Raw genomic sequence first — 26,313 nt, forward strand, 5'->3', positions numbered from 1 at the left:
TATAACCAAAATAAAGAAGTAAGATTCTTTTTTTCTCATTCTGCCTCCTATTTTAATGATCCACAAATGATACATGAAGAGGCATTATGGATCATTGTATTTTAATATATGTGTGTAATCACAACTCTTAAATTTAAAAAGGCTTACTACATATAATAGGGACTACTAACAGAAAATTTAAGATTTTAATATCTGAAATTCAGGAATTAAGCTTTGTTGTAAGGATCATAACATTTGGGTACTCTACCTCTAATTGGGTTAAATTTTCAGTTATATGCAGATGACCAATGGAGGCCATGTTCTTCCTTTCTTTTTCAAGTTTGTGGCACATAGTTATTATCTCTGCAGTCAATACTATAGAGTTCACTGATTTTAATTATAGCCATTAATTTATTAAAAAATTATTTGTCATATAAAGGAATTTGACTTAGTTCTTTAGAGGTCTTCTGATGTAAAAGTTCTATCATCTGTATTACAAGTATAAAATGAATATAATTAAATATCTACTAAATGCTTTAATTGAGTTCAGAGAAATACATATTTTATTAAAAACTAAATGTATTTTCAATATAATTATCAAGAATCTGATTTAGAATTAATCACTGAAGTCATTTTCTTCCTCAGTCAGTTATTGATAAACGTCAGGACCATATTAGCTTTCAGAATCAAGTTTACATGCACGGTTAACCAGTTAAACTCTGATCTTTCATAAGTTAGTTTTGTGCTGTGATCCTCCATGAAAAGACAATGTAAGTGATACATTTCACATAAGTTTTAAGTGTTTAGCTGTTTTAGGTTTTATTTTTCCACTTTGGACACTGGAAACAGAGTGTGGGAAAGATGGCCAGAGTCGTGTTTGTCACACAATGCAGAGTTTGAAAACAAATCAAAATTTTGCCAACCAGTTTATTTGTGAACCAAAAGCATCCTGAACCTAGGCCCTACTATGACTACAGTTGTTAATCATTGAAATAAAATGATTTAGCATTATTATGCACCTCATTTTGCAAAAGAGAAAGTGGGGAAGCCTATGATGAAAACCAAAAGTTCATTATGACTATATACATGTGATCTCAGAATAGAATACCCCTCTTGGATATTTGGAAGATATTGTTTTGGTGGTAGTATAGGAATTAAAGCTTTATTTCTGGAACAGGTTTTTAAATTTGGAAATCAAGGTAGTATGCACTTTTCAATCGGCTAGAGAAATTTCTAGTATATTTTAGGAAGTGTACAATGTATCTAATTTTTGAACTTTCTTATAAATATTAATAATCAAGAATATAGGGAGTGAGTATATATGGTACAATTAGGTGTTACTCTCAATTTATATTCCCTTAACTTTATTTGCATTGATTTACAAAAAGGAAAAACAGAGGATGGGGTAATCTTTGAGATTTGCTGATGCAGGTGGTAAAAAAAGACATAGCAAGAGAAGGGAGAATGTGGGAGAGAAAACTGCAGTTTTAGAGATCTTGGAGTGAAATGTTTCAAGTCATAAAGAAAAACAACTTCCAACCCAGACTAATCTATTCAACCACATTATCTTTCAAAGCAGACAAAGAAATGAGGACTTTCCATAAGAAAGAACACCTTAAAATATTCATGACCACAAAACCTGTATTCCAAAAATATCTCAGACACCCAAATTATAAATACAGATCAAACAAAAGGTAGATAAAGATAGGTAATAGGGAGCTTGATCTTTCTCAAATTAGAGAGGAGAAAGGGGATGAAAAAGATTAAGATGTGTTATATAAATGTAACAGCTACATGTAAGAAGTGTAAACTTTATATATAACAAATATACACTAATAAAAAAAGTAAAATAAAAATACATACAAAGAGACAAAAAGTCTAATTGAATGGCTACACCAGAAAGGTTGAGCAGATAAGAAAAAGGAAAGAAAGGTGTTCGTGGGGGAATCGAGAATGGGAAAATAATGTAATGACAGAAATAAGATGACACCATTAAGTAAGAACTCCCAATGTGAGTGATTTCAGTTTCCTAATCAAAAGATGTAGTTAGCAGAATGAATCAAAAAGTAAAAGCTAATGATATGCTGTATAGAAGAATTACAATTAATCCCAAAAGAAATTTATAGACTAGCAATCAAAGGCTAAAAAAATCATTTTAACAGTACTAAAACAAATAGGAGTAATTTTCCTATGTTAAAACACAATGGGCTTCAGGTCACAATTGAGCAAAAGAGGTAAAGAAGTTCACTACACACTGGTTAAAAGAACAATTCAATGGGAAGAGATAGAATTGATAAATCTAGATGTACCGAACAATGGCACACACAATTTCATGAAATAAACACTATTGGATATAAAAGATTACATAAACACAAACACAAATATAGTGAAAGACTTTAATACACCACTGTCATAAAGATAACTAAATAAAAATATCAAAGAAATACCAGAGTTGAACCATATATTTGAACAAATGGACTTAATAGATATGTGCAACATTCCGTCCTACGACAACAGAATACACATTCTTCTTAGTGGTACATGGAACATTTGCCAAAATATATCACACACCAACCCATACAATAGACCACATACTATCTATAAAGCATGCCTAAGTAAATACAAAAGCACTGAAATTATTCATACTATTAGATCACAGTGCAATGAAACTAGATATTAGTTATAAAATAAACTACACAAATTATGAAAATGCATGAAAATTAAATAATATACTTTAGAATAATCAAAGGAACACATAAAAATTTAGGAAAGAAGCTAGCCAGTTCCCAGAATCAATAATGCTAGTGCATCATAATAGAACCCAGGGAACATGTTGAAAGCAGTCCTAATAAAACAGTTTATACTCATAATGTTCACATCAGAAAGAGGAGTCCAAAAAACCCCCTAATAATACACCTCAAGGTCCTAGAAAAGTAAGAATAATCCCAAATCCAAAGTTAGTACAAAGGAAATTATGAAGAATTGAGCAGAAATTAATGAAGGTGAGACCAAGAAAATAATATGAAGAATAAAAAAAATCAAATTTAGTTCTTCAAAAGAATAAACAAATTAGACAAATTTTTAGTTGTTTTTATCACAAAAGGAAAGAAAATATCCAAGTCCGTGCAATTAAAAACAAAAACGGTGAAATCTTAATGGATACTGCTGACATCCAGAAGATTATTAGTAATTGCTTTGAGAATTTGCAATCTAAAACTGTGAATTATTCAGAAGAAATGGATAGATAAATATGAGTTACCAAAACTGAACCAAGAATACAAAAAAAAACATGAATAAACCAGTTCCAGGCAATGAAACGCAAGCAGTAATAAAAATCTACTAAGAAAAAAAAAATCTACTAAGAAAAGCCAGGACTCAATAAATTCACATTCACTTCTACAAAAACTTCAGAGAAGACTTAATGCTAGCATTTCTCAAACTATGTAATAAAGCTGAAAACAACGGAGTACTCCCAAAGTATTCCTGGAAGCTTCCATTACCCTGATTCAGAAACCAGAGGACTCAAAAAGGAGAACTACAGGCCAGTCTCTTAGCAACAATCATGCCTCAGATAAATCTCATAGGCTATCACATTGCCCCTGTGCAAAGCTGGGGCTGATCTCTTTAATGGACACAGATGCAAAATATCCTCAACAAGATACTAGCAAATGGAGTGTGACAAATCATCAAAAAGTTTGCACTCCATGACCAAGTAGGCTTCATCCCAGGGAAGCAAAGATGGTCCAACATACCCGAAATCAATAAATATAGCGTAAACACAAGCAAAAATAAAAACCACATGATCATCTGAATTAAAGCAGAAAAAGTTTTAACAGTATTAAAATTCCATTCATGATTAAAACCCTGAAGAAAATAGGTATAGAAGGAACTTATCTAAATCTGATAAAAAGCCATTTCTGACAAATCTACTCCTAACATCATTGAATGGGGAAAAACTGAAAACCTTCCTTCTAAACTCAGAAACAAGACGGACATCTGCTGCCACACTCCTGTAAACATAGTACTGGAATTTTAGCCAGAGCAAACAGGAAAGTAAAAGAAGTAAAAGGGATACTGTGTATATACAAAAGAAGTCAGATGATTGTTATTTGCAGATGACTGACCCTCTAATAGAAGACCACCAAAATTCCACCAATAGATGCCAAGAATTAATAACCAAATCCAGTAGGATAGCAAGATACAAAATCGAAATACAAAAGTCTTGACATCATTGATATAGAAAGGACTTTCTGGACAAACTCCCAATTATGCAAGAAATAATATTAGAATCTACAAATAGGATTATAACAATTCAAAAAGCTCTGCATGGCTAAAGAAAAAAGTTCATGGAATGGAGACACAACATACAGAATGGGAAAAAGAATTGCCAGCAATGTTTTTTTGGACACGGGACTAATAATCTAGAATATATTTTAAAATTTCCAATAAAAGCCTACCCCCCAAAAAAAGACCCAACCAAAAATGGGCAACTGAAATGAATAGATACTTTTAAGAAGAAGTACAAATGTCTAATAAAAAAAAACCATGAAAACATGAAACATAAAACATGAAAAAGTGTTTAACATCTCTGGTCATTAGAGAAATGCAAATTAAAATTATGCTGAGATTCCATCTTACTCCATAAAGCATGAACATCATTAAGATAGCAAATAATAATAAATGCTGGTGAGGATGTGGGTAAAAAGGAACTCTTCTTTATTGTAGGAAGGAAAGTAAACTAGTACACACATTATTAAAAAAAATCAATACAGAACTCTCTCAAAACACGGGAACTAGGAATTTCATTTGGCCCAGCTATTCTCATTCAAGTATCTGAATAGGAAAAGAATTAAAGACATCATATTACAGTGTACATGTGTACACATGTTTAAACTGCAAAATTCATAACAGTTAAGTCTTTCAAAGGCCTATATCTTCACTAACATATGAGTGGATGAAGAAAGTGTGATATTTATACATGATGGGATACTACTCTGCCATGAAGAAGGATAAACGAGTCATTTATAGGAAAATGGATGTGCTTTGAATCCCTCAAGTAAGATAAATCAGATGCAAATGTTAACTATCACATGTTTCTCTTATTTGAGAAACCAAAACTATAAAAAATAAAATAAAGATAAATAACAGGAAATAGGGAGAATAGCTCTTTTGCAAATTAAGAAGGGGACTGAGAGATTTGGGAGAGGAGAAGGGCAAAGTCAAGGAAGTCAAAGTGAGTAGAGATGTCGTGTGTATGAGCCAGCTTTCCATGAGGAGTGTAATGACTGTACACATTGAACATGTGCTTAATAAAAATAATAGTTGAGAAAAATAAATAAAAGTAAGAAAAACTAAAAAAAAAATTAGAATAAGCTCTGGGTTAGAATTCCAGAACTATCATTATTTTCTTGGTAGAACTGTGCAAGTTACTGAACAACTATAAATTCTGTTGTGTTAATCTGAAAAATGGGAGTATATCCTCCATTAGTGCTTTAAAGAACCGATGTAAAAGTCGAATGCTAGAATGCGTGGCAAGTGCTTGGGGTGAGGCCTGGATGGATGTGGCATTACAGGGCCTCGGCAGACAGGAAACATCTGCCTTAGGGGCTCCTACTTATCCTGATGGATGCTTTCTTATCATCCTTTCATCTTTCATGCTCAGCTCCTCTGCTGTTTGTCATTTTGCACCTCATCCTTTCTTCCTCCTTTGAAAAAAAACATGCCTAAATATTTCCAGGTTTCTTTCAGGTGTTTCTTAAAATGAATATCTCAGCTTGCAAACTGCCTCTGAAAGTAAAGACATATTTCTTGACCACATTTTGTAGAGCACATTTGGTTGGTTAACAGTGGCTTTATCATTTTAGAATACTGTCTGCTATATGAGCCGTTCTGTTTTTTCTAAGAAGTGAGGTTTGGTTTTAGAGGTCCATTGCCTGCTATAATTTTTATCTTTTTTTTAACATTACTGAGAATCATTTCTTTTATATAATTAAAATAATATAATTAAATTACTCACTGGGTTGAAGAAAATCCTAATGTTCATTTAATAGTATTTTCTTTTAGATTCTCCCAGTTGTTTCAGTTAATACTTTCTATTGTCTATATAATATTTTCTTAGAAACCTAGACTGTAAAAAGTTTAAAAACAATGTAGCCTAAGCCCTTTGGCTTATATTCCAGTACCTGAAAATTGGATGCTTTTTAAATTGGCTTCTGTTTTTGATTCAGTCCAAGTCTTTATTTAGCCTAGCTTTCAAAATCCTGTTAAATTCTATTACCAAGTCAATCCCCACACTGCCAGAGAAAATTAATCCAGCTGCATCTTATATTATAGTAGTATTTTTAAATCTTAAAATTATTATTATAGAAGCAGTATATGTTTATATTACATTGGAATTTTACTGTGTCTCTTCCATGATTTCTGACCACAGGAAAATTTCCTAAGTATCATTCTTAAGACAATAGCCAGGGAGCTACATATGTGGAAAAAAACAGTATATTTTTAAGGATAGTGTATAAATAAAGAAATTGTAATTAGAAGTTAAACAAGTCTTTTTCTGGACTTGTTGCAAGTCATAAGTAATCTCAGATACTAAAGTCAGGTTAAAGAAAACTATAGACCTGCTAAGAAATGAAACAATTTTACGATCGTTTCCTATTACCTGACTTCTGCTTTTGTATTGTGATAAAAAAGTTTAAATTAAAAGTAGTATAATAAAAGACTCATTGCTATTAATCCACCTGAAAATATTCTTCTCTTTGAGCGTACTGTTCTTGCCACTTTCAAAGCAATTCTGGAATCTTTTCCTGAGTGTGTCTAGTTGCACTGCAAAGGCTGATAATAAATCCTGAACTCATTACAGCCATTCCCTTTCATGGTCATTTTCCCTTTAGGAAAGAGCCAGAAGTTTAGTGGTGCTATATCCAATGAACAAGGTGGATAAAGATACACTGTAATGTTTTTCTAGGCTTCTTTTCTGTTGGCTAGCACTCAGCAGCAGTACCCACCTTACTTTTGGTAACGTCTTATCAAGGCACTCATGAAAGAGGACTTCCAGAAGTGTTTCAGAAAGTAGCAAGAACAATGGCAAAAGTGCATTTGAAGGTTTTCAGGAGGAGTAATGACAAGCTGCCTTTTACTATAAAACAATTTGACAATTAAGCATGCACTGAATGTTTTGAGAAGACCTCACACATGGGATTATAGCACAGCATGGCTGTTTTGGAATAAGAGTGTCAGTTTAGAAGGTGGATGTGCTTTTTACATTAGGGAGACAATATATATGGGAGCTAGATTTATTTCACTTATGAGTACGGTCTCAAGCCACATTCATTTACTCATAAAAGTAAATAGGATACAAAATATACATTAGATATTGTGAAAGTAAAAGGGGAATAAACTGCTCTAAAGGAAAGAACAACAGGGAAAGGAGAAAAGGAAGGAAAGGAGAAAAGATTCTATTGTATATTTACAATCAATTATAAATTAATATATAATACATTAATTAATTGCATATTAATTGTATATTAATATGTATTAGACAATGTAGTATATATTATGTACATTAATAGTAATTATATAGATTAATTATAATTTATAGATAATTAATAATTATACTACTAATCTGTTAGTTCATCAAAAAGAATGATTTGTGCTTTCATTGTTTGATCATTCTTTTATGCTTAGATCTGATAATCTGAGCAATTACTTTGAAGATAATATGCAAAATATTAACCATTGTTAATCTCCTATTATGTTGTTTTGAAATTCTGTGTCATCATTTTTGTTCTTTTTTAATTTTAAAATACATAAAGAAGATGGTTGTGCTGTAGTGTCTGCTTCAAACCTATCTATTGAAAAAGGAAGGTATCATTTACTAGTCAAGTTAAATAAGCTTGATAATGACAGGTGTAAGACACGCATAGGAAAGACTTCAATGATTATCTGACAGGATGACGTTGAGCTTCAGAGTTTTGTGGGCTTTCCTATTCCCTTCACTGAGGTATCTGCGCAAAAGCAAAAATAGTTCTTGAGGACAGCTTATATTTCTAAGGTTTGGTGGCTGTTAATCTGGGATGGTACTATGGGTCAAGTGGACTCTCTAGAAGTTGACTCTGGACAGGCTTATTGGGATCATAACCAGTAAAGCTGCCTGATCAAGACCAAGATGTTTCCAAAATGTGCAGACACCTCAAAAAAGAAAAAGGGCTGCCATCATAACATCACATGGTACTCAGTGAGAAACCAATCACGTTCTCTAAGTAGTTGTTTTTCGCCTCCTTGTTTGACCTGGAAACTGCCACAGCAGCCATTGAAGGGTGTGGCAGGAAATAGGAAGATGACAAAGGAGACTGTAACTCCTGGGCCAGGCCTGTGCTGGGGTGAAAGGGGACAGCATGAAATTGGATGACAGATTGTAGTTTTTACTTAAAGTGAAATTTGTTAACACCTGAAAACAAGACTGCCCTGGAACCTAAAAGTGCCTAAGAAATAAATGAGGCTGAAGCTGGAAATGATTGAATCACAGCACAGAGTAATAGTGGGAGAAAAATATCACTATTTCATGTTTAGACTACAGTGATTTAGTCTGTTTACTACACCAGCTATGCAGGTACGATGCACAACAGGAAGTACTAAGAATAGGAAAGGCCTTTTTCACATTGTGTATTTGATACAGTTATCAGGTGGAGTATTCAGCTCTTAAATGTAGAAATACTATTTTTCCTTGAAAGTACTATTTTCTGATTTAAAAGGGATTGGTGGAGTACAGTTTAATGTCCTAGAATCTCTGTGGAAAAAGAATTTACATATGGTCTTTCAATAGGTCCTTGTAATATGTCTTTCTTGGCTCCTTTGACATATCTACGGTACACGAAACAAATATAACTTTGGGGCACTTGGAAATCTAGTTATAGATTCAGTACTAACCAGAGTAGAAGATTGTAAAAGTCAGGCCAGACATGGGGTTGGGAAGAATGAGTAGAGGACACATGTAAATAATTTGAAATTATGTCCTCCATAAAAAGAGGTGTTTTTGCATGATTACTATTGTTTGAATGTCCATTTTATAAAAGAATAATTCATTTAAATTAATGATGATAAAATAGCTGCTAGTATCTACACATTATATTTTTAATATGATGGTCAAATTAGATAGTTGTAGCATTTTCTTCATTCTGTAAGTGAGAAAAGTCAGTCTTAAGACCTTTTGCCTGCGTTTCCAATGCTAGTAAATGACTCAAAGCAACATAATCACGACCTAAACCCAAACACAGAATTAAAAGTAGAACTTCTCTTTCATATGCATATGTGTGTGTATTTCATTAAAAATTGAAGCAATTGGATTGCCAGTATTGATATTTACAGCAAGAGCTTTGATATTATGTTACAGAAAATAAAAACTCTAAAGTCTCACAAGTACATAGTGAGCTTTAACTTTTCTCCTTTTTATTTGCCTTTGAAGTATTATAAATTTGTAATTTATTTTGAAGTTCAATTAATGGAGATTCACTGTTGGTGTGTTTATTTTATATCATTCCATTTCTACAATAGTGTATTTTTCAAATTCATTTCTTGAAATGTGATTTCACTCTATTGAGTGTGATCTTACTAAATTAAAAAATATTTTCATTAGTTCATTCCAAATTTGTTAGTTTGATGATAGTGACATAATTAAACACAAGCTTATCTGTCTTTTTCTTTAATCACCATCTAAACAAAACTTGTGAGAAAATTGCATTATAAATAAACATGCCATAAATTTATACTAAGTTAGCACTGCTTATGCTAATATTTTTCCATCCCAGTATTAAAATACTAGTATGAAAAAGTTGAACCAAGCCAATTATATTATCTTTATAAATTACCAACATGTTTGAAGGCTAGAAAATTCAAAACATGTCACTGAAGCAAAATATAAAGAACATTTTTTGTTGCTTTGGAAAAGAGTAATTTTAAGATAGAAATGCTTTACTAAAACTTTTAGAATTTAGAGTTTTCTAATAAATAAGAGAATTTTAAAAGACAAAAAATATTCAATTCAACATCCTAATTTGAGACTTTTTTTCTCCCAGGCAGCTTTGTCAATTTTCAAAGTTTAGTTGGTCCATTAGAAGAGGCTAATGCTCTAAAATATAGGATTCATGTTTAATAGAGACAGAGTGCCTCACTTGAGAAAATGTCTCAGAATATTAGTGTCCCTTTAAATCTGTGCTGCCTGACAAAACATGCACAAACTCAACACTTGGTTCAACACCATTAGTAGTTTTAGTTGTATGCGGTATTGAAGCAAAAGAAGCATAATGTAGGCACTACAAGTGTGCCTCAACTTAGTTTCAGAAGAGTGTACTTCATGCATTTTTCATGCTATTTCTCTTTTCTTCCGTAAGATTTTAATGGACGAAAGTATGTCACGTATACAGGACTCACGATAAAATGGGGAGACAGAGAAAATGATTGAGGTAGCTATAGAAATAGATGAAGTCTTTTAAATGCACCATCTAAATATGACTTAGCTTAAAATGTAAGTGTTTTTTTTTCTAAAATGCTTTTTAATACCACCAGGAGATTTATACTATAGAAAGTTTGAAAGGATTATTCATCCCAAGTGGATTATTTATGTTTGAATGAATATTTATAGAGGGTCTCTGAATTAGGCAGTAATTTTTGTCTTTGTTTAAATGCAATTAACAATATGCAAAGTAAGGCAGTTCTTTTAAGAAAATATGGAGTACAAGTATTACGATTGGCAGTCATATCAGTATCTGCACAGTGAGTATATCAAATGAGGAATGACTAACCTGTTATGCTCTTAATTAATGAACACCTGTACACAATGAAAGCATGGATGATTTTATGGATGCATGCAAATCCAACCAGGCAATTAATGCTCAATTTAAAATTCACAGTACTGAAAACTAGCAGAAAAAACAGCTTGGAGCAGCAAACCACAAAAGCAGAAAAGTTGGGTTTTCCGTGAATGAATTTTTCCCAACCTGTTTTAAATACTTTACCTCTTATTTTCTTGCTCTTAATTTTTTTTACATCAAAAAACCCTTTGTATGGTGACTAGCACTTAATGCAATCGACTGACCATTTGTAATTCTTTCTTTCTTCAATAGAGCTAAACAATGCATGCTCAATTGTTTTAATCGTATATTTGCATTGTTATAAACTTTGTTTAATATTTTAGAAGCTAAAAATTCTACTTTTAGTCCAAATCTACAACTAAGATATAAAACGGATACAATTATTCTTTATTGTTCATGTGGCTCTAGCCGACATAATGATTCAGCTAGGTGCACACAGAGGAAATTATATAAATCACGACATGAATCTTTTAAATCATGACATGTTGAGTACCAAAGCTAGACTCTATTTTAGGTTTCTAAGATTAAAAAAAAAAAAATTCTTCGTCTTTAACACACTTTTTTTTTTGAGATTTTTGTATCATTATCAATTATAAAAAACATTAAAAAATTGTTTTTTTCCTCTCTCTGATACTTCATCTCTTACCCTCCCATTTCTCTATTGTTTTTACATTGCTCTCGTTAAATTATTGTGTTCACTTAAATTATTGCCTTATTAGGTACTTTCTCAATGAATTATTTATTTATATATTTTAATTGTACATATATTTAGGTACAGGTGATAATTTGATACATGTTTAAAATGTATAATAATCAAATCAGAATAAAAGTTTCTACCTCCTCAAACACTTGTCACTGTGTCAGGAAACCTCTTTCCTAGTTCTCTATAAAATTAATATAGGATTTTCAGGAGCATAAAGATCTCAATAAGACTTTGTCCAAAGTAATTAAAACTCTACTAAAAAACTTCATTATTCTTTATCTTTCATGCTTCTGTTCCTTCTAGGTGATAAAGTATCTTAATTTGTTTTTAAATAAATCTGTTAATTCCCTTTATATAGTCATTAGGAATAACTTTCACCAGAGATACCCCTCCTAAAAGATCAAAGGAATGCTATGTTTTCTAGTCAGAGAGCAGATGGGTATTTACTAAACACATTGGCTTCAGTGAAGGCAATAGGTCAGGCAAGGACAGTGTCTCTGCAAAGAGTAATTTATCCAGGTTAGGTGGTGAAGGGCAACATAAAGGAATTCTAATGAAGCAGAATATAGTTAAAGGGAAGTGTTATCACTGGAGGATAAAGTGAGTTGGTCTATTTTAATTTATGGGTATTCAATATTGAATAAGTATATAATTAGAAGAATAAATTGATTCAATTTCATGGTAACATGAAGATAATACAAACGTTGAGAGAAAGCTAAAGTGTCTAGAGGCTTCAATGTACAGAAACAAGGAAAAAAATGGCCTAAAATCAAGGAAGTTAAAATAATTACTTTAAAGGATACGATATTGTGATATCTAGGTAGTAATATCAGGAAAAATCATACAATGGCAAGCAATGCACCAATTATGGTTCATTAAATTTGCTTTCAAAGCGAATTCTGAGTCTCCAAATTCTTACCTGCCTCATTGGTGCGGATCATTCGCGATGGGGTGCTTGGATCTCCAGTCCCAATTGGATTGGTGGCCACCACTCGAAATTCATACTCCACCCACGGATTTAAGTCCACTGCCATTGCTGATTCCATGTCTCCTGTTATGGTTTCTGGGACTAGACAGAGGAAGGTCATTTCATATCATCAGGAGGACAGGAAAAATGCTACACATGACAACCAAGGATGTCACTGTGATAGAAATCACTAATTTCTCATAATGTGTGGTTATGACATTATTCACAGTATCACTAGTAAAATGAAAATCAATTTTTGGGAAATAAGCACTTGTATGTGTCAAAGATATCAGAATAGTTAGCATTCTTTCATCTTTACACATAAACTGGTCATTTTGTACCTTGTCATTATCTACTAAAAGTCATTTTGTGAACCCTTTAGCCCAAGTGAAAGGCCAACTCACAGTATAATTAAGCAAAGAATTTTCTTCAGTTTCTAGGGAAATTTCATGAATAATTTGTTTTTCCCAGTTCTGGAAAAAACTTTTAATCACTTGATGGTTTGAAAGAGCAGAATTAGAATATATTTCTCTAATTTTAAAAAGCCTACAGTTTGTGCTATCTAAGTAGAGGGTCTAATCTCTATGTGGGAGTGGCTTTTGTACTAAGATTTTTTTTATAAAATAAAATTATTAATCAATCATGTAGTGAAATATTTTTTATTTTACATAGAATACATGTCCTATTTGAGGACTCTTTTATTTGCTTATCTCTGTTGTTTAAAACATTGTTACAGAAATTGTTATAGGGTGAACAGCGGGAACATGGCAAATATGCTGACATGCAAGGCGCCTCTACATATGAGCCCTTGATTTCTGTGGGAGTGTGATTGGGGAGCCAAATCTGGAGGCTGGGGCTGGTGCTTTGATGAAAGTTCCATTTTACTACGGCAAAGAGGAGTTATATCATCTTAAATTTCTCATGAAAATCTCTTCTGAAATGCATCAAAAATGTTATACCAAATTAGCTCTTTGAAACACACATCCTGTGCTCTGCTGGACAAATCTCAGTGAACTCAAAGCTGATTTTCATAAGTGGTTGCATAAAGATGAAAAATAAAAAGTCTGTCCCCTCTTATTGCACTTGAAACTAAGCAATATTCTTGGCATCTGGAGGTAGGGAAATTGCCACTGTTTAGTGTGCCGATACGTGAAATGTTGAACTGTTTGCCACACACCAAGGTGGCAAGGAAGGGACTCCCAGATACTCGGCCCTCTCCAGCCCCGTGCTATACTGTATCACCTTTGCCTCTTTGGCTTGCGCAGGATTTATCTCTCATTTACTTCAATTTATGTCAGTAACTTTCAACAACTCAGAGCTGCTGAGCCTTCTTAATCTTCATAGAATTTGCATATTTCCTCTACTACCCAGCTTAGGTCCCTCTTTAATTCTTACAGTCCTTTCATCGTTACCTTTGAAATTCATGATTTATCATTAGCAAAATCCTCTATACACTTGTCCTCTCTGAACGTCTCTGCAGAATTCTATTTTCATAGAAACTGAAGACGTTTTCATCCTCTCAAGGGATAGTCCTCTTAAAATATATGTGGTGAAAAATATTCCCTATACTCCCAGTCAGTCTAATGGATCTTCCCGGGCAGAATACAAGCAGGCAGATGTTTTTCTTATAGAAATTAAAAAAAAAAAATGAAGCTCTTTTCACCTTTCCTTTCCTAGTCTTTACTTGGGATTTTTGTTTCTTCTATAGCAAACCATTTTGAGCTGTCTGTGCTATTACTTGTCTCTGTTTTCCTCCCATTTTCTCTTGAACTAACTTTAATCAGGCTCAGTCTTTCAGGTTTCCACCCTATCTTTTCCTATCAATATTACCAGTGTTCTGTTATTGAAAACTGAAGGTTTCATCCTTTGACACACCTGATGGCTTTCTCCCTTTGAAACGTTTTTTAAACTTCTGTTCTTCTCATACTTGACAATGCCTGATCAGTCTCTGTTGCTGTGTTCCTTCCAAATTCCAGAGATGTCCCCGCACTCAGCTTTCTTTCCCATTTTCTTCCTAGCAACTTCATGCTAATGATTACCCTCTACATGCTGAAGACTCTAACACTTTCAGCCATGAATCTCTTTTCTAGACTCCTATGTTTTATTATACATTGCTATTTGAATAAAACTTGAAAGACTCTTATTTAGGGATAGACAGTTGCTGTCTCACAGGTGTGGCCAAAATGTTGGGGGCTGTCCTAGATACTTTTCTTTCCTCTTATGATTACAATTCATAAGAAAAGTATGGTATTTGTGGCTTAAAAGTGTGCTAATTTCTGAACTCTTCTTTGTAGCAAACCTTCTTAAGATTTGTCTGCACTAATTTTTCACCCCACTATCTCTTGAGCTCTTCTTGTCAGATTCTATTGCTTACTATTTCACCAAAGCTGTTATTGTCAAGGTCACTGGTGAGACCATTATGCTAAAACAATTGGTCAGTTTTCTTTTGGCTTTCTCATTGATTAAATTTCAGTGCTTGTTTTATTTATTTGGAGTAGACATACAATCTTATGATTTTAAATGTAATGTATATAGCAAGAAATTTCCAATTAAAACCTCGTCTTGGCTACATTTCTCTTGTTGCTGAGACAAATACCTGACTCTCAAAATTGGGAAGAAAAGCCTTGTTTAGTTTATAGCTTTTGGAGATTTCAGTCCATATTCAGCTGGCTCCAAGGCAGGGTGGGTTGGCTAAGGAGCAATCATTCTGGTGACCACAGCAACAAGGGCAAAGAGGGGAAGGCAGGACTCCTGCCCTACCTGTCCCTGGGCTGGTGCAGCACTCACACTGCCAACTCAGCACTAGACAACAAATCACTCACAAATGCTAGATTCAACCACCTTCATGACTGCATGAGGCATTGGGGGGGGGCATTTAAACAAACCATAACAAAACTTTATTCTAGGCCACTCTTACACTCCAGACTCATGTATCCTACTACCTACCTGAGCTTTCTATTTGAATGTCTAATAAATACATCATAATTGTGATCTGATTCTGTCTACTCTGTTCCAACATTGCAAATTTTTTTTATAACACTTGACAGTAATTCTATTGTAGACTTGCTCAAGTAAAGAAATTTTTTTGGTAATCCTTTAATTATTTTTCTATTATACTTTTTGCATGCATAATGTCAGGAAATCTTATGGATTTTACTTTCCAAATATTTTCAAATTCTGACAAATTTTCCAACTTGTATCACTATGGAGCACTAACACGTCTTAGCTATAATAGCTTCCTAACTCGGTTAGTGACTCTCTGTTTTCCTTTTCCAATAGTGGGGTGATGGCAAATCTTTTAGAGCTTTCAGTGATAATAAACGGCCTGCTGTGGCACACATTCCATAGGATCACCAGTACTGTAATAGTGTATTTTTAACATGGTTTGAATGAATTTATTAAAAGGTAAGACTTAATATATCAACCCCCCAGTGTTTACCTATTTCTTACGGAATAGCCTTCATGATTTGATCCTGCTAATTTCTTGCCAAACTCATCTTCTGCATTTTCTCTGAACATTATTCTGCTGTTGCCTTTTTAGTTTTTGACATCTCTTGTAAGTAAATGCTTGTATAATGATGTAATTAAAGTTAAAGAAGTCATAAGATTTGTGGTCTAAACCAAAGTGTACACCTGAGCATATTCTCCCTCTCTTTGTCTCTCTTTCTCTGTCTCTCTCTCTCTGTCTGTTTCTCTGTCTCTTTCTCTTTTTGTGTCATGTGAGCACACAATGAGAAGGTGAACATTTGCAAGCCCCAAAAAAAACCTATGAGAAATAAATTTCTGTTTTTTTATAAGAGCAGTCTTTAGCATTTTATTTTTAATAAAATTAGTGCATAGCATTCTGTATCTCATCAAAACCAATTTACAGCCCTACCATAGTAATTTGGTTCCCCTTACTCGATATAATTTTCCCCTAAAACATTCATCAATCTTTAAGACACTATACAAATTGCTTATTTACATTGTTCTGCTTATGATTTATCCTTATCCATCAGATAGACTGTAGGTAGGAATTTTTTTTTAAAATTGGTATCAGGGATCAAACTCACAACCATGCACTTGCAAGGCAGGCGCTTATGCCGCTGAGCTAAATCCCCAGCCCTTGTTATTTTTTTCTGCTTATCAATGTATCCTAAGTACCTGAAATACTACTTACAAAGTACTAAATAAACTTTCTTAGATGATTGAAAGCAGAGTTCAATTGTCTGGTGTGATTGAAATTTGAAGAGTTAATTTCTGCTTGAATCTGGATATAATTATTATAGGATTTATGTTAGAATATATATATATATATATATATATATATATATATATATATCTTTCTAAATTGACACATTTGTATAGCCTGTTGGTCATTAATATAGGTTACAAAGATGCCCTGCCAAGATTCACATCCTTTCCAGCATTCTAAATTCTTTAAAAGTCACATTAAAAAACATTTTTGCAAATTCCAAATTCAATATTTATTATCAGTAATTTAAAATAATTGTAGAAAACTTAAACTAAAGATATTTTAATCCAGAAAGTATTGTGAAGTGAGTTAGTAACAAAATTTTATATGTTTGTTATAAGTGAGTTAGTAACAAAGATTTATAAGATCTGCAGTTTGATTTTAAATACAAAATTGTGGAGATTAAAGGTAATGAAAACTTTTAGCAGCTTTGCAAGCATATTTTTAAAAAGATATTATTTTGAGAACTTAGTTCAAACAAAATATAATTCAGACAGGACATGCTAATGATTAAAGACAGCAGAGGTCCTCACACTGATTGAAAAGAATCTTGTGGAAGTATCTTTCTCAGTAAAAAAAATCTCACCCAAGAATTTAATTACTAAAATACAAAATAACCTGTTAAATGGACAAATTTAATCAATTGACCCCCAGAAAACATATCCACAGATAGAAGGAAAATAAACTATTTTAAAAATTGCTGAATACAGTAAATAAAGCCCAATCAGTTCTATGCTTATAAGTGATTTGCTACTGTTAAGCAGACACAGTCAAACAGTGCATTGGATCTAATTTTGCTCAATAATATGAAGAAGAATCAGATATCTAAAGTTAAAAGGAATTTGTTTTAGTAGAAAAGACATTTACAAATGAAAATATTTCTTATAGTTGTTTCATATTTTCTTCAAGATGAATATATTTTAAAAAATGAATATACTACCTTTATCATGGAATTCTGTTTGTGCAAGTGAGTATATATAAGCTAATTCTAAGATATGGTCAGACTGAAGGTCTATATGCAACTTTTTACTTTAATTATCAAAAATAAGGAACTCACTATTGTTTATATTCATTTTGGTATATAAAGGAATTTTAAGTGGTTTTAAATGCTGTTTTAAAGTACTGCTTTTCCTTAGTAGATATTTCTGCTTTAGCACTTCTTTTGACTAACAATGGTCTAGATTAAAGGAGCAACATCCTGCTAGACACCTAGCACTATGAAGGGTAAGTAAAATTGATCGTTTATATAAATACATTTATGAAATTATGCATTTACTTATAAATGTAGTATAGCTATAGGATTTTCATAAGTCTTTGAGGAACACAACTAGGAAACACCTCCCAATATAAATGTGTTTCTAGTACTAGAATTATATTAGAATGATTAACATGCACATTTAGGGTACATATTTTTAAAATAAAAAAATGCATTTAATTCAAATGGTTAAACACTATAGGTATATGCATGCTTGCATACTCATGAACACACCTTCACATACATACAAAATAGAAAGAGATGGGCCAGGAAAGAAAACCAGAGGCAAGAATCAGAGAATAAACATAACAAGAAAAGTATGTATATAATAAGTAAAATATAAGATGTTCTGAACTACCTTAGCAGAAAATAAAGACATACATATTGATATATATTCAGAAAAAAACATGCTTAGGCGTAAGCCATAAGGGTCACATGTAAGAGTGACCAGCAATATAGCCTCAGACAGGAGGATGGCTAGGTCAGTGGCGGTAAACCTTGAGCCTCAGTGTTCTATATCATTGAAAACTCTAAAAGGTTTGCCATCATTGGCATGGATGGTGTACAACACTGGATCTGAGCCTATCTCCTAGCTATAGAGTAGTTAAAAGTTTTGAGCTGTGCCATTGAAGATTATATGGGAGCACGAGGCTGAAAGTTAGAATTCTTGTGTAAATTGGCTTGTGTGGTGTGAATTTGTGTCCATGCTAAATCTACCATCACCATAGTTTTTCCAAAATTGCATGGGTCTGCAGCAGTGTTAAAAATGAAGCTAAGAATGAGACATATAAAAATATGGATATATGTGCACAGTACACTCTAGTGATAATCACATTGAGGCTTAAATTAATGCAGAATCTTAAATAACAGTAAAATCTGGATTATATTCTGCATGTAAATAAATATATTTTATCTCCAATTGTAAGCATTATACCAAAATCACTTTCTGCTCAAATTGTATTTATCTAAGGAACAAATGGATTACTCCATAACCATAATATTCTGAACCCACTATTTTACTGGTATCAGTTGTTCCTGCACTCAGATATTTTACTGATTCTTACATTTCGTTTCAAAACAAATGAATCAACTTTGAGTAAAACATAAGCATCCGTCCCTAGCTGGTAGGGTCAACTGCTTCTCAAGATTACATTCTATGGTCTTATAGTTTTCAAATGTCATATTAAATAATATCTAAAAACCACCAAGGGAGGGTGATTTTACCTATCTCTGTTGGACACTCACATTTTCAGAGGGAAGGAAAGTTAATTTTACAACACAAGAAAACCATAATGGACAAACTGAGGCTTGAAGTTTCCTTAACAAAGTTGACCCAATGCCCATTGTCTGATGTGATAATTACATTATGATTATGTGACATATTATAACCAGGAGAATCTGAGGAGAGGGTCCATCATTTTTGCAACTTCAATGTTATTCTAAAATTATTTCAACAAACAAACAAGATGTTGTCCCTCTTTGGAAACTGAGAAGAGAGGAAGGTGAGGGAATTTGTATTTCTCAGGTTTGTAAAAAAATAAATAAATAAAATAAACAGTAGTCAATACCACAATAAACAATGACAAGTTTCCAGAATCAACGACAACAAAAAAATCCTAGTGAGCCGATTAGCAAATTTACCTGAGGAAGTAGGAAGCTATTGTGGGTGTCTAGCCCCTACCCTAGGACCTCTTACCTGTCTTCACGGTTTGCCAGCCCAGGGAGAAAGGGCTGCGAGCCTGCAGGTTATAGGAGGAGATTGGACTGTGATTGTCAGCTGCCGGACTCCAGGACAGTGTGGCTGTGCTTTCGGTGATTTCCTCAACAATTACTATCCCTGGTGGGCCTGGGGGACCTATAGGCAAAAGGCAATGGATAAGGCTAAGTACAGATCATTATGAGGAGACATGAGAAATTGTATTTCCAATGTGGATCTCATCAAACTATGTAATTATCTTAATGAAATATATATTCAGTAATGAAAATTGACAGCAAAAAGTTATGGGATACAAACGGTTTCTAGGATTTCTGGGGGGAACTTAATTATAGATTCAATATTTTTCTGACACTTTGTGCCTAGAGGCAACTACCAATTAGCATTAAATTTTATAGGAAAAGAAAAATAATTAAACCCAGATGCAGGGATGTGAATGCCAATATCAACTACAGCTGTTGAAATCAATCACAGTTTACAGAGGCAGAGGAAGAGAGTGACAGGCAATGTTACAAAAAATAAAAACAATTCTATTCATTCAAAAAGCTATTAGAGGATGGGGCTAATTTCATGCTCCAAAAGCCTACAATGTACAAGAACTGTGATGCAGTGTATCAAGGACTTAAAAACCAACAAAAGGGATACAAAAGGATTTGAAATGATAGTACAGAAAATGGAAGTATACGTATCAGAAGTTAGACAAAGTTTTATGAGGAATTTGAGGGAAAGTAATTAGATACATATTTTTTGAGTATGGAGGGGTAGTGCATCCGTGGAAATTAATTGTCTTTTGATGAGGAAAGAATGGTAAAGAATAGTGGTGATTAATCTGTGAATAAATGGACTTCAGTGAATAATCATGATCTATTTGAGGAGAAATGTGCCATTTTAAAAAGTTATTTTAATAGCATTTAAAATACGTGAGCATTTACAACTAGTGGCTTAAAGAAACATCAGTTGTCTTACCAATATTTTTCTATTTCATAATATGAACAATTTTTGTAAGAAGGCTTTTATTTTTAATAAAAATACTATGCTGGTACCTTTAAATTAGAGTTACTGAATTGGTTCCTATGCAGTAAGCCTCTTGCTAGATGGTGTGGTTAGCAGGTCTAAGAGGTATGGACTGAGGCTAACTTCAAGGAATTAAGAGATGACTGTATCAAAGAGAGCAACTAGTGGAGACCTCTGAGTAGAGACTTTCAATAAGAGACAACAGTGAAACAGACAAAAAGTTTCAAAGCCTCCTTAGAGCACACGACGTTTCTAAAAGATGAAGCAAAAACATTTTGCTAAGACTGTGAAGCAGCAGCAGGAGATGGTGGGAAGCCCAGATATGAAAGAAAAGGACACTTCACGCCATCAGGGAGTGACAGGTAGAAGAATGGGGCTCTGGGAAAGGTATGAATGGCATCCCTGGGATGCGAATGGAAGAAAGGTTTGGGAGAGGCAGGTGACAGCAAAGAGAACATAGAGGGTTTGGAGTAGGATTGGAGTTCTACACTGTGCTAGATCACATTATTTTGAAGTGGACCTGAGCAAGTCAGCAAAATTAGGAAAGTGAGAACTGAAGAAGTTAGGCGAATGTGTTTAGACTTAGGAGTTTGGAACAGTATGACTATTTATTATTACAGATAATAAATAAACCTTTTACTATTACAGATGCCAAGGATATGGGTGATGGTTGAGGGTTGGGGGGGAAGGAGTAGGGGAAGCTAAAATAATGGGAATAAAGGAGCAATCAGGAGACTGGATTGTAATGGGAGAAAGATATGACAGAAGGAACTAGTATTATGAAGGGAAATTGTTAGACTTTGTGATATTTTAAAGCTAGGAGAGTTTTGGGTAACATTTTGGTTTTTAGGAGTAAAATGGACAACATGATTAATGAGTTCGGCAAGGTCTAGGCCTTATGTAAAAATGTGTTTAATAAGTTCAACAATATCAAAACCCATTAAAATAGTGGCTAATGATGTGCTGAGGAAAATAAACTAGATTCATGTGCTATAGGAGGTATCTAACAAGTTAGACTGCTGATAGTAACAGAGAAGTGTTTATAATGATAATGATTTAGTTATGATATTAACTGTGATAATAGGAATAGCTGCCATTATCTATCTTGTTCTGTAGTAGGTTGCCATAAGTTACTTTTAAACAGTAACTTATTCATTTATCACTATGTCACCCCGATTTGATCATTCTTATCCCTATTTAATAGAGAGGTTAATCAATATAATTTATTTAAAAATAGGTGGTCAATGTCATTGCTGCATATTTAATTTATACGAGGCACTTGGAATCAGAGTCCACTCTAATGAAGCACTGCTTGCAGCTATGTATGGCATAGCTGAGATATGAAGATGGATATACTTATAAAATCTGATTCATTGAAAGAAGCAAAGAGTACATAAAACCTTCATTATTTTGCTATTAATCAAGGAAATAGTTTCTATTGATAGAAGAAAAGAAAGACAAACAATGTGTGTCAGAGAAAGGCAATTTGAAATTACACAGAGAGGAAGAGATAGCACGTGACAAACACATTAAGCACTTTGTGTCAGTGGGAGGCTAAGAGGCCACCCTTGCTTCCTTTCCTTTCTGTATAAGTGGCTAATCCCTCCCTGAAAAATGGACCCTATGCTTTTAGTCCCCGGAATCTAGGTTGGGCTGTGGCTGTTGGATGTGGTAGATAATGGTGAAAGGGGCATTATATAGCTTTTGAGGTGGTATCTTTTGAAGCTTTGAGCTTCACTCCAGGGCTGCTGAAATGGACTCATGAGAAAAGATAACTGAAAAGTTAGAAGTCTGATTGCACTAAGACTACTGTTTTGTAAAGAAGGCAAAATTATACATTTGGGGAGCCCCTGATGTGAAAGAGACACCAAATTTGACCCCAACTCTTTCAGGTTTTCGAAGTCAGAGTAAGTAAAGAAGCTTTCGGATGCCTTGTAGCTTCTGCAACCATCTTTCAGGGTCACCTGAGGACTCTGCAAGCAACAACTACCTGGCTAAGCCTATCAATGGCCCAAGCATGAGAGAAAGTAACAGGTGGGTGTTTTAAGGTACTAATTTTTAGGATATCAATAGCTAATTGAGTAAGTTTCTAGATTGTTTCTTTAGAGGATTTATTCATTAACAGGGGATTCTGTCAATAGTATCTTCAAATGCTATGGGGAGACTTGACATTAAGATATTGTGTTTCTCTAAGAAAAAGTTCCACCAAAGTTGTTTAGTTCCTGTATAATGTTCTATTTCATACATTCTATTTATTCATCTCTCCAAATAACATTTATTAACAACTGTCTATATGTAAGATCTAAAGAAAAGAAATTGAGAAAAATAATAATTTATTAGCTTACATAATTTACCTTTCTGAACACCAAAATCCTGCGAAAATGTTTCCTTAGATTAGTATTCTTTAAAAGGTATACATTTTTAATTAGAAGCAACAATTACTCAAAATACTTACTATCTGCTGCTTAAAAAACATTTCATTCTTGGAAATTTATAATATAATCAGTAAATCCCCAAGTACTTTTCTCAATATTGTTTATTTGTCAAAATAAGCATTAGCAAAATAATTATTAGCAAAATAATTAGTGATACAGGCAAAGATTTATGTAACTAGAATACTGACTAAGGCAGTATTATTATTTATAGTTACAAACCATTGTAAAAAAGCCTAATTGCTCAATAATCATGTAATGTTTAAATCCTTATAAAATATTAGGCAGCAATTAAACTGTCTAATATTGAAGACTATATAATGGCATGGGAAATATTTACAGTCTAATAAGTAGTGTAGAAAATTGTAAGTAAATATAAATGCATCAATGCTAATTTTCCCAGCATAGGAAGGGACAGACTGAAAAGAAATGCAGTAAATTATTACTCAGAAATAGGTATGTAAATAATATAAGCTATATTCTTTGTTTTTGGATTTTCCAAGTGTATATAATAACCCTGTAATACTTCTAAAATTATTTTACAGAAAGTCTCCAGATTGTGATATTGTATGCTGTCTTATTTACTTTAATTAAGCATTCATTGAGTGCCTAGTATGTGTGAAGTACTGGCAAGTGACTGTAGAATGACAAGACAGAGTTTCTAATTTCGTTGTATTAAAAACCAGTGACAGAGACCCATCTTCCACAAAATAATGTGTGCTTGTGATAGTGTTATGTTCTAGTGCTTCTGGGAGTACATTTTATGCCTCATTATCACACTTGTTATATTCATTAGAATTCTTTTTCTGTAACTTCCACTGATCTGAAAAACCAGCATGATACTTGACATATATTAATCTTACAACAAATTTCTAAAAGAAAAAACTGAATGAAAGAAAGTAAGAGAAAAGAAGAACAAAGAAAGGCGGAAGAATAGAAGGAATTTTATTGTGAGCTTGTGATGCATAACAGTAAGTAAAAAGATGTGTTAAAATGATTATATTAGACAAACATCCTATATATTGGCTTCTTTTGTTAAATCAAAATATATTTGCCTTAATGTTTTTCAGACAAGTTTAGAATAACAAAATGTCAGAATAGCTACATAACAAGAAAATAAAGTGATTTCATGTGATTTAATAATAAAGCCTAGAAATCAATAGATTATTTTTCTAAATTCTCATAAATATGAGATTTTTTATGAATAAATTATCATATTACTCGAAAAATGGTGGTGTGATTTACTTAATAAGAGAGATAATCATAATTTTAAACTATAATAACTATAATAAAAGTAATAATTTATTGTTATTAAAGTAGTGTTGGTTTATCAATACTCTATTTTAAGACATATCTTAAATGCTGGCTGCAATTAGTTTACAATTCAAGGATGAATTACATATTGAAGAATGAACTACATTAATGAACCAGTATAATGAATATCTGTTAATAATGAGCCTATTTTTGTTATCTTGGCTTTTGAAAGAAGCCAGAAATTAAATGTTCATCTGAAAGGCTTTTGCAGATAATTTACATGCAGCATCTTTGAAAACCGATCAAGAACAATAAATGTCTTAGCACTGACACATGCCTGGTAGTGTCTAGTGTTTGTATGATATACAGGTGCTATTCTTTTAACAGAAGTCCTGTTGCATTTTGTATGTAGCTGTAGCTGGAATTTCCTGCAACAGAGGACAACGCTATTATGTAGCACCAGTAAAATATTTTATTTGAAAATAGTCAAATGAATGGCCTGTACATGTCTTGATAGTGAGGATTGCTAAGTAAATGGGAAGTCCCAAAGCCTTGAGCAGATGCCCTCCACTTATGGATTCCACCCACCCTCAGCCAGCACAGCCAGGATTGCTATCAGTTGTGTTCATTCTAATACTCTAATATTCAGTAAGAAAATTTCCAAGGGAGGAGCCACTGACATTTGAAGCTAAAAAATGAATAAGATACATGTTTTCTAGTAACCTCTAATGTTATTATTATTATGCTGGTGACACGAAACAAGGACCTACGGCTTCCTATGCTAATTAACTAGTATTACAGTCTTTGAAGTTTTAAATTAATTGGGGTCAACTAGTTCAACTCTGTTCTTTCCAGGTTCTTTCCAGGTAGCACTTGAGACAAGAAAAATTCTCCATAAAATAAAAGGTCAAAAGATTCTGCTTGCTTTTTTTCTTGCAGGAGGGGGCAGCAATATAAAATAATTTAAGCAGAGATAAGCTTTAATCTTGACAAGCAGTCAAATTGGTCAAATCATGACACTGTGGTAGCAAACACTGTCATGCACGGACTTCTTAGGGTACTCTTGTCCCTCCTCGCCTGACACTGACGATGAGAATTATGGTGCAACTGTTCAGTTAGGAACACTGATTCCCCACTCCAAGCGCTCCTCTTTCTCACCTACACCTTGTCACATTCTCTCTGGCATTCCAAGACTTGCTGTTTCAAAGAATGTACCATTAGTTAGACACTGTCTTACACTATCTTTTCCAGTTTTTATTTTTATTTGATTTTTAAAGGACTATCTTACTGTTTTTCTCACAGAAATTTTAGGAGAAAAATTAAAGTTGATCAGACTCAAAGTGGTAAAAGGATCCTTGTTAAGAATTATTTAAAAGTAAAGTTAAAATGTGATACCAAGCATCAAACCAGTTCTACTTTTTTAAAGCCTGTAAATAGTATTTGAGGACACTTTCAAACACATGCAGGCATATTGTAGAAAAAAAGGAAGCAGGGATGGGAATGAGTCATGAAGACAAAATCCTAAGCATGTGCCTTTAGTAAGAAATAAAAGAGGTACTATTATATATCCTAATTTTTTAAATTTTTCCCTTAATTAAAATAAACATAAGAAATAACTAAATAATTTTTTTAAAGAATAATAGTTACCATAGTGTCTGTCTTTTTCCTTGAGATATTTGGATAAAACTTCATATACTATAGCTTCAAATATTTCCATATCAAGAAGCCCGGAACTTCGATTTCCTATTAACTTGTTTTGAAGTCCTGTAATGCTCCCACGATCTTGTTTTGACTGATTAGACTCTGTTCCATTCTGTGGGATAGTATCAGGTCCGAGGGTATAGGCAACTACTTTGAAGGCAGTAAGATTCACTAAGATGCCCATTCTGGTTT

General features: G+C 33.2%; 1 protein-coding gene across 3 annotated transcripts in view; it reads right to left on the bottom strand.

Moving 5' to 3' along the window:
* Cntn5 (contactin 5) overlaps positions 1 to 26,313 on the bottom strand; it is a 1,085,282-nt gene that overhangs the window by 50,506 nt on the left and 1,008,463 nt on the right. For all 3 annotated transcript variants that reach the window (XM_063256195.1, XM_063256196.1, XM_063256197.1), the window contains 2 exons: positions 19,703 to 19,861; positions 12,470 to 12,619 (listed from right to left, as the gene is read on the bottom strand). In XM_063256195.1, the coding sequence (XP_063112265.1) occupies positions 12,470 to 12,619; positions 19,703 to 19,861 (309 nt within the window). The remainder of the gene's footprint in view (positions 1 to 12,469; positions 12,620 to 19,702; positions 19,862 to 26,313) is intronic.

Source organism: Cavia porcellus, unplaced genomic scaffold, assembly GCF_034190915.1.
Source record: "Cavia porcellus strain 051 isolate PalLab524CR breed Dunkin Hartley unplaced genomic scaffold, mCavPor4.1 scaffold_9, whole genome shotgun sequence".
NCBI classification, from domain to species: Eukaryota; Metazoa; Chordata; class Mammalia; order Rodentia; family Caviidae; genus Cavia; species Cavia porcellus.